The sequence below is a fragment of the Epinephelus lanceolatus genome, chromosome 6 (assembly GCF_041903045.1).
Source record: "Epinephelus lanceolatus isolate andai-2023 chromosome 6, ASM4190304v1, whole genome shotgun sequence".
In the NCBI taxonomy this organism is placed as follows: Eukaryota; Metazoa; Chordata; class Actinopteri; order Perciformes; family Serranidae; genus Epinephelus; species Epinephelus lanceolatus.
Window position 1 is genome coordinate 42,363,663 of NC_135739.1, and position 9,916 is coordinate 42,373,578.

General features: G+C 41.9%; 1 protein-coding gene across 1 annotated transcript; it reads left to right on the plus strand.

Annotated features, from left to right (window-relative positions):
- Positions 1-3,110: 3,110 nt before the first annotated feature.
- Positions 3,111-6,085, plus strand: LOC117253411 (Krueppel-like factor 2). Its single transcript, XM_033620833.2, has 3 exons — positions 3,111-3,542; positions 3,891-4,884; positions 4,985-6,085. Exons 1-3 carry the CDS (start codon positions 3,471-3,473, stop codon positions 5,158-5,160), a joined length of 1,242 nt encoding a protein of 413 aa, XP_033476724.1. The 5' UTR covers positions 3,111-3,470; the 3' UTR covers positions 5,161-6,085.
- Positions 6,086-9,916: the final 3,831 nt, after the last annotated feature.

Here is a 9,916-nt window from a genome sequence, read left to right on the forward strand (position 1 = left end):
TTACTAAAACTGAGCTTCTATAAGGCAATGAATATTGCAGAGGGCGTGGCTCAATACATACAGGTGTATAACATCTCAAGGGTTTCACCGATCACCACGCAACTTTGTAAGCATATGACCACACATAATCTGAGGGGACCCCTCCATTATTTACCCGATCAAACAAAATGGGGGCGCTGGAGAGCTAATTTCTTATCTAGGCCTAACCGGCATATCTATTTTTACTAAACTTGGTAGATATGTAGAACAGGACGCCTCAAGGTGACTGGAGAAATTTAACTCTAATTGGCAACTGGGTGGCGCTATAACAGCAGAAAAATGCTTAAAAATGGCTAAAATGCGACAGATCACTGTGGCTCCCCCTGTGGCCGAATGTTTGTTTGGTTTTTTTTCTAATTTTTGGTATGACTAAGTCATGGTATGGTATGCTGTACATAATCATGGAAACTGTCAGTGTGTCATTCTGTCAGTCAGTCATTCTGTCTGTCCCACGTTTTTCAAAAACTCTGTCTGAATACATGGCTCTTCTTAATGGGTTCAGTTGACTATTTAATCTGCAATTTCCTATGACCTGTATCCCAAACACACACCATGTGAAACTGTACGTGGGCAACTGTGCACTCAATGGGTATGGATGGACTAGTTATTAGTAGAGTTGGGTATAACGCGTTACAAAGTAACGCGTTAGAGTACTTTGATTACTTTTTGCAGTAATGAGTAACCTAACGTGTTAGTTTGCTGTTTGAGTAATCATATACTTAAGTACATTTTCAAATAAGACATATTGGTTCTAATAACGGAGATAACGTTAAACCTATCAGTCTGAAAGAAGCCACGGAGCTTGTGGCTCGCTACGTGGTCGTACGGTGGAGTCTAAATAGGTGGAGTAGGACTCGCTGACAGGCATATTTCAGACTCAGGACTTGCATTATGCCTGGTACATGCTACATGCTGGTACTGACCAATTATCCCCGGTCGTCTTTCATGGCGTGTGTGATGTCATCAGGTTATTCTTGACCTATTTTTATTACTTTCACTATTATTTGAGTCACTGTGCCAGAACTGTGTCTGTTCATGTGCCAGCCGACATGTTGTTGTAGTCACCTAAAAGCGTCAGCAGATGGCAGGAGCTACATTTGAAGCGCCATATGTAAACTATCAAGCTACTGTATCTTCCACAGGAAGTTCTGACAAATGTTTCAGAATAAAAGCCTATTTAGAAAATGGAGGGATTCTCTCAGCCAAGGTTATAAGGGGCTTTTAATTTGAAACAAGTGTTGAGTTTGAAATGACGGTGCGATATGTTAACTTTATAAAGACAACGGAGCCGATAAAAAGTAAATATATAAACACACAGAGGGATTAATAAATAACGGACCATCTATAATGTAGTTTGTTTCAAATGAAGCTGGGAGCCTCTGCAGTTGTGGTGAGTAAAAGCCCTGCCGCTATTTGTTAATGTTATTACTTTGTCCATCCGAGAGGTTGTACCATTGCTTGCTAGCTTGATGCTAATGACAGTAATGTTAACTCTGCGGGTTGACAAAGTGCCTCTGCTGTTTCACACCATCATTTCCCCCTTTTTACTTAATTAAATGCTCAAACAACAAAAGTTATGTTAAACTGACATAAAATTCCTGTCAGACAAGGGTCATGTGATACATGTATTTTGTGTCTGGTGAACTCAAAACTTTTATGTTACTGTAAATTAAGTTGATTGGTTTACAGTGTAGCTACCTCGTAATTATAAAATCACAAGGAAGTAAGAAAGCCAATTTGCTGAGCATCTGTTTAAACAACACTGATATTTGTGTCCCTTTATTGGTCATGAGCAGAGTTGGGTATAACACGTTTTAACACGTTTTACCAAAGTGACGTGTTAGAGTACTTTGATTACTTTTTGCAGTAATGAGTAACCTAACGTGTTAGTTTGCTGTTTGAGTAATCAAATACTTGAGTACATTTTCAAACAAGCCATCAATGATGGCTGTGTTTCTACTGGTCAAAGTGACAGCTGTGATGGGAGAATTGGATCTCAGTGAAGGGCAAGTGGTCCATAACTTTAATTTTGGAGACAAAAAAATGTAGGCTAAGTGCCCTGTGGTCCATTGCCCAATAGGAAATGTAGAATACTCAAAAGTACTTTAAAAGTACTTGAGTTACTTTTCTCAGGGAGTAATGTTGGAAGTAGGCTACTTTAAAAGTACTTACTTTTTAAAAAGTAACCTTTTTTAAAAAAATAAATAAATAAATAACGCAGTAAAGTACTTTTAAAGTAACCCTTACCCAACTCTGGTCATGAGCATGGCATGAGCAGCTATTGAGAAAGGAGAGTCATTCATTTTGAGATTGGAGCCAGCAACCTTCTCTTTACCAGTTCCATACTGCCACGCTTGACGGTTACATATTAATGAATGATGGGTGGAGGAGGAGATAATAGAGAGCCGCCTCATTATCACTCTCATGATGCTTCAGGGAGCGTTATGAAGTAGAGGGAGAAAAGCCGTGGTGTAGCCGGTGCCTAGTGAATTTTGCTGAAGGCTGCAGCAAAATATATCCCCCGCGCTGTTCCGGTCATGACAGCCAGGAAGAAACCGAGGAGTTGGAGTTTTGGGGAATACACTGATCCAGTCAGTCATAATCACAAGCAGGCCTACACATAGGCTCTCTCTGCCTGCTCGTGCTCTGGCAGAGAGACAGACAGAAGTTTCGCCAACAAGATTTTTTTGTTGTTGTCATATGCCCAGCTACAAAGTAAACAAGTAAATATGGCACAAACTGATACAGAACACGATTATTGTCGGGAAAAGTACCCCAGTCTTTGTGTGTTTAAAAGCGTATCATATTCAAATGCGTAATATGCACGGCACCTGTAGCATCACTATTCCCCTATTCCTCTTTGTGGACAGCTTGTGTGCCCTTTGGGTATCGGTTTCGTTGGCCCTTTGTCAACAACGTGTTAATTGCTCATTAGCCTTTTAGTAGTGCAGGGCTAGAGGCGGTCTCTCTCTCTTCCTCTCCCTCTCTCTCTCTCAGCCCTGCCAGTTGTTGGAGGGGCGTGTTCTCCCTTCCCTGAGAAGGTTAAGTAGCTGCCTGCAGCGGAGCAAAGAGAACATTCCGCACCAGTCCTCTGACGCTGTCACCGCCTCTCTGTCTCTGACAAGCAGGAAAAACTCGGACTTTTATACCGAGGCTAAATTTAGGGGGCTGGCCGGGGCGCAGCGTCCCCATCCTGGACGCGCTTCCTTCCCCCAGCGTCGCACTGGTCTGATTTGTGCTGCGAACAATACTTATAAGTAAAGCTTCTCCTTCAACGCGTACAGCTACACGAGTGAAGAGCAACAACTCACCGGACCACAGAAGAAGCAACGCGCTCCGTAGTTTTTTTTCTGGAGACTCGGTGTACTCCCTTTAAAACGGAGAACGTTTGTTTTCTTAATATTTAAGGAAGTTTTTCTGCTTTTTTAGAAATGGCCCTGAGTGGGACGATTTTACCATCAATCTCTACATTTGCCAACCAAAAGGAGAAATGTTGGGAAGATGTAAGTTGCGCTGTTTATTTACTTAGACTTGTTAAGAGAACAGACAGAGTGAGTGCGATGTTTTGACTTAACTTAATGCCCTTGTTTTGCTGGTGTTAGTTTGTTATATCACAACACATACACGCTGTTTGCTGGTCCTTGAAACATTTTTAAAACTTTGTAATTTTGCTAAGTCTAGGCAGTGCAAATAATGTTTTATACTATGTTTTGGTAGTCTCTCGTAGTGAGCTTTTTGAAGTTTTCGAGCTATTTTATCGAGCGGAATTGTTCCAATGACTTATCTGAAAGTGTTGTAGGGGGAAAATTGTTGTGAATTTTACTAATTCTGCTCTTTCATCCTCGCTCCAGAGGTGGAAGGGCGACATGACCGGCGTCGCGCTTAACATGAACAGCAGCTACCTCGGCAGAAAAGACGAAGAGGACCTCGATAAGTTCTTGGATCTTGAATTTATTCTCGCTAACACCACCGTGTCCGACAGTGTGCCAGCCGCTGGGACTGGCACAGAGTCCTATCGGCTCCAGGAGTCCGGGGTGTCCCTGTATCACCCGCAGCAGCAGCACCACACCGGGATGCCCCAGCAGCCGACCAATTACTCCTCTGTCCCGGACATGAACAGCCCTCCGCCGCCCTACAACAGTCTGATGGCGGAGCTCCTTCGCTCCGACGTGGATACCAGCTTCCTCCCCGGGAACAGCAGCATCCAGGGCAGATTCCTGATCAGCTCTGCGCCTTTCCAGACCACTCAGGATTTATTCCCCGAGCATCCGAACGTTAAAGTAGAGCCCACCTCCATGGACACGTACGGACCCGTCATGGGTCTGGTGCCTCAGAGCTGCGCCAAAGTCAAGCACGAGGGGAACGTCTCCTGCATGATGTCATACGAGCAGCAGCCGCGGCTGGCCAACTCCCCGCAGGCCGCAGTGGGCAGCATGACGCCGCCTCTCAGCCCGGACGACATGATGAGTTCCGAGTGCCACCAGCCCCAGATGTGTAATTCCACCTCTCTGACATTTCCGCAGCAGACCTTCCACCGCTGCGCGCCTGGGGGATTCCCTCACCCGCACACGGGGATGCAGCTCCCTTTCCCCGGGGCGCTCCATCACCAGTTCCCCGGTATGTTCGGGGAGGACGCAGCCATGGGCATGCAGCAGCCGGCGGCCGGTCAGCGGGTCCTGCTCACCCCGCCGTCCTCCCCGCTGGAAATGATGGACACCAAGCCAAAGAGGGGCCGCCGGTCCTGGCCGAGGAAACGGACTGCGACACACACGTGCACTTTCACTGGCTGCGCAAAGACCTATACCAAGAGCTCCCACCTGAAGGCTCATCTCAGGACACACACAGGTAAGAGCTGCATGTTGACTGTGTTGGACGCTTCATTAATCCACCCCGTCATTACCTGGCTTAAATGTCACGTCACTCACGGCTTTTTTTATGTTTACAGGAGAGAAACCATACCACTGCAGCTGGGAAGGCTGCGGCTGGAAGTTCGCTCGTTCGGATGAGCTCACACGTCACTTCCGGAAGCACACCGGACACCGGCCGTTCCAGTGTCACCTCTGTGAACGGGCCTTCTCCCGGTCAGATCATCTCGCCCTGCACATGAAAAGACACATGTGAGGAAAGACCAAATGTCGCAGACACGGACTTCCATGCACCACATCAAAAAACTATAGTAATCCTATGATCCGCTGTAGGATGCTGTGGAGATATATAGACTATCAACTATACGACAGCATAAACTGCCATACAGTATGACGAGGCCACTTTGACCACACTGTAATACCTATAGGCATATTATAGGATTATTACTGTGTTTTTTCCTGGGGGCAAGAGGAGCATCAAGATTAGATGCCCTCACATGATATTTTGTGAAAAGACTTATTTAAATGTTATTTTTGTGAGAAACAAATTACAGAACAAGGAGGACACACAGCCAGAAACAGATCAATTCTGTTCCGACCAAAACAATTTTTTACAAACTATGTAGCTGGTACTACTTTTTGTATGAAATGCCGTTAATATAGACAACAAATAAAAGAACATTCCACTCAACATGTCAGGCACATGCCACTAAAGCAACTGGAAGCAGACAATCCTTTGAAGATTATTTTGTATTTTCACCATTAGTGCCTTTTATAACACAATATTACACATCTTACAAGTGCCATATTCTCCACTGGCTAGAGGACAATCAAAGTTTTATTCTGTGGGTTATATTGTTATGGGAAATAAGCTTTAAAGACAATGTTTTGTTCTAAAACTGCCTTCCATTCTGTCCTCCCTCAAGGCTTGAATAGGATGTTGTGTCTGTGAGTCTGTCTGTTGTCTTGTAGCATTTGAAGTCCAGGTTTTTCAGTAGGAGGTCTCACAGAAGTGCATGCCATCTCAACCTGTCACCTGATTGACAAAGGGCTACACAGTCTTTAGCAAAAAGACTTTTCTGTTGGTGTCTTGAAGAAATGTACTACCTTGTAAATTGTTTTTTTTATATGATAATGTAAATAGTTTATTTTAATGTACATATTAAACTAAATGAACATGATTTGTGAGTCCTGAGTGTGATTGTAAAAGATTATATGAAACATGGTTTGGTGTGATGAATACACACAAGTTCATGCTTTAAAAGCACAGATCTGGCCTGTGACCCCCTGAAACACTGGTTCCCCACCTGGAGGTCTGGACCCCCCAAAACAAATCTGAGAAGAGAATTCACCATACAGTTCAAAAGAGGAGTCAAAATAATGTCTTTTTGTTTTTTGTCTCAAATCTCTAAATTTCCTTTCTTTTGAGAAAGAAAAACTGGATAAGCAGATTTCTCTCCAGGAAATGACTTTGGTAAAAATATAAGTCACCTATAAGAGTATTTCTTTAGTAAAAGTCTTAAAGTATATTTACTGTACTGAAGTATCAAAAGTGATTTCATGATATTAAATGTAAAAATATTAGTCTAACATATAAGTAAATGGTGTTAACAGTAATGTAATGTAACAAAGTAATAGTACTTTCTTACTCACTTTTCCTCAACTATACATTTCCTAAATTAAATGTATACCAATGATACCCAGCTTGCGGCCCATGGGCCAAATCGGGCCTGTGATAGGGTGCTGGGTGGCCCGCTGACCATTTCCTAATTCACAATAAAATTAGATTAATATACACTGATTAATTCACACTGCTGGAGTGCATTTAAAGCATCTAAATAGAGCCTGTTTACCAAAAAAAGTGCTAGGGGAAGATCCCTCAGATTCCCAGACAGAGGTTCAGTCTGGCCCCCGGCCTCCTGGCATTTTGCACATGTGGCCCCTGGGCAAAGCAAATTAAGTATCCCTGATGTTTACTTTTACTCCAATACATTTCCCCTAAGCATCTTAATTAATTACTGCAAAATAGGGAAGGAAAAGAGGAAGGTATGGACAGATGAATGAAGGAAATTGACAGAAGTTGTGAAGAAGACCTCATTTTTCTTCACGTCAAAACGAAATTAACTTCATAATCCTCAGAATTTTGACTGCTTGCTTTTTTATTACCACCATTTAGTTGTAGTTTTACTTTCAATACTTTTACATTACTTTGATACCTAACTACAGTAAACATCAGATACTTTAAAGGGCAACTTTGGTATTTTTCAACTTGGACCCCATTTTCTCATGTTTTTGTGTCCAAGTGACTAATTGCAACAACAGTTTTTGAAACTGGTCCAGTACTGAATGAGACTGCTGCAGCTGGCAGTAGCGAAACAGGCTGCAATGTAACCACTTACGACCACAATTGAGCATCATCAATTTATGTCCACTAAATGTGTTTGTTTTTGCCACTGACAGGTTCGGTTCTATGTGTCTGACAACATAATGAAAAGAATCACGACAGAGATAGACATTTTTGTTTAAGAGTGAGGTTCTTTGTGTTTAACCAGAAACAGCATCAAAATCGCCATTGCCAAACCCACCTGACTCCATTGAAATAAACAATTTTATTATCCTAAGACACACTTCATTCAAAGTCTACAAAAACTCACCAACTCTGGTTTGGTTGAATTACATCCTTTGTTCATGTAGTTAGATGTGTGATCTGCTGGCTCTATACACGCTTTAATTACTGATTATCTAAATGGAGTCTGGTGGGTTTGGCGATAGCATTTTAGCTTTTCCGGTCAAACAAAAATGACCTTACTCTTCAACACAAAGGTCTGTCTCTGTAGTGATTCTTTTCATAATGTTGTTATACACTTACAATAATAATCTGAGCCTGTCCACTGCAAAAACAAGCACTTTTAGTGGACATACATTGAGGGTGCACAAAGTGATTACATTACCTTATATTACCAGTCTGTTTCACTGCTGCCAAGTGCTGCCCTCTCACTCAATACTTGACCAGTTTCACAAACTTTCTCCATACTATTCCCATTAGTCACTTAGACACAAACATCTGGGAAAACAGGGTCCAGGTTGAAAAACACATCTATTGCACATCTGTCCCTTCTAGATGAGGAATCCCTCCTCAGTTGCTCTTCCTGGGGATTCTACCATTTTTTTGTCTGTTACAGGGTTTTTTGGGGGGGACTTTGTCCTTATCCGCTGTTTGGCATGGTGGTTAGCATTGTCACCTCACAGCAAGAGGGTTCCAGTTTAAACCCAGAGTGGGGGAGCCCTTCTGCATGGAGTTTGCATGTTCTCCTCGTGTCAGCGTGAGTTTTCTGAGGGTACTCCAGCTTCTTCCCACAGTCCAAAGACATGCAGGTTAGGTTAATTGGTGACTATGGTTGAGCCCTGCGCAGAGTGTCCTGTCTGCAGCATCACATAGATGCTTCCCAGCTGGGACAGAGCGTCTGTCGGAGCGCTGTGGCAGCTGCCTATACATACAAACGTTACACTGACATAATTAGAGATGTTGGATATAGATGGAGGCTGCATCGGGGCATATGGTAGGCTATGGATCTTTTTTCCTATCTTTATTCAAGAGAGTGGTCTATCAGTTTGAGAGCATTATTTATTGATTTCACATCCAGGTTCTGTAATAATGTTCTTTCAAAACCCTGCCCTCGCACTCAAATAGCCTCTGCTTGCATTTAGATCTATTCTGTTTCTGCTCAAACTGTGTGCTCGCACTCAGATACAATGTTGTTTGCACAGATTTCCTGCTCCAGCTGCAGCTCTTCTCCTCGCGCTCAAACTGCTTCTGTGCGCTCCTGGCATTTCTGCTCTCAGATTTCTGCCCTGCACTCGGATTTTTTTGTGTAACAACCCTGTTAAAATCTCCCAGCTCCAGGTTTATTGTTGACCAATGAAATGATCCCTGCCTCCTTGCAGGCGCGCTCGCTTTAGGTTTAGAGCGTCCCGTCCGGGTAGGTACTCTTTAACCGGGTTCATCCACTGCCGCCCTCTAGGGCTTTATTAAGTGTTCTTCCCTTGCTTTCCTTACAACTTTTGGAATAGAGGGACTGTTAATTTACACACATGCGCCCGTATTTTTTACTATAATAGCCGCATAGTTTAGGCTATATGTATATATATATATATATATATATATATATATATGAATGAATGTGTTTATTTCAGTACATTTCAGTAATCAATGTAACTGAAAGGGTGTAAGTAGAAGCTAAAGCTTATAAACACCTACCCCTATTACCTTACAAAATTATACTCGTCATAACAATACAAATACAAAGGAGCAATGTGCAAGAATTTGAAATTAATCATATCAATAAACTTAAATTTTCCATCACACAATAGAATGAATAGTGCACGGCGCACAAATTCAGAAATAGTACAGTCAGTAAACTTACTTTTCTTTACCATAGCAAGAAATAATGTAGTTTTTATAGTATTTTAAAGATGTGTAATGTACAACATGATTCAATACTTTTGGGAAAGTTGTTCCAGATCTTTACCCCTTTAACAGAAATACAGTTATTTTTAACATTAGTTCGGGTCTTTGGTTTATCAAATAATAATGTTCCCCTCAGATTATATCTGGTGTCTCACAGTTTTTGGAGAGGTGGAGGCAGAAGTTCATTTTTTACTTTGTACATGGTTTGTATTGTGATGTAATCAACTAAGTCCGTGAATTTCAAAATGTTTTTGCAAATAAATAGTGGGTTAGTTGGCTCGCGATAAGGTTTTTTTTTTTACAGATAATTCTTATAGCTTTCTTTTGCAATAAAAATATAGAATTAGTATTTGTTTTATATGCATTTCCCCAGACCTCAATACAATATGTCATATATGGAGCTATTATCGAGTAATATAATGTAATTAGTGAATTTTGAGAGAGGAAATCATGGGCTTTGTACAATATTGCAATGAATTTTGACATTTTTGATTTAACAGAATTTATGTGGGATTTCCAACTTAATTTATCATCAATTATAGCT

Coding starts and splice junctions, on each gene's coding strand:
- LOC117253411 (XM_033620833.2), top strand. CDS start 3,471: ATGGCCCTGAGTGGGACGATTTTACCATCAATCTCTACATTTGCCAAC. Junction 3,543..3,890: donor AGGAGAAATGTTGGGAAGAT/GTAAGTTGCGCT, acceptor TCCTCGCTCCAG/AGGTGGAAGGGCGACATGAC. Junction 4,885..4,984: donor TCATCTCAGGACACACACAG/GTAAGAGCTGCA, acceptor TTATGTTTACAG/GAGAGAAACCATACCACTGC.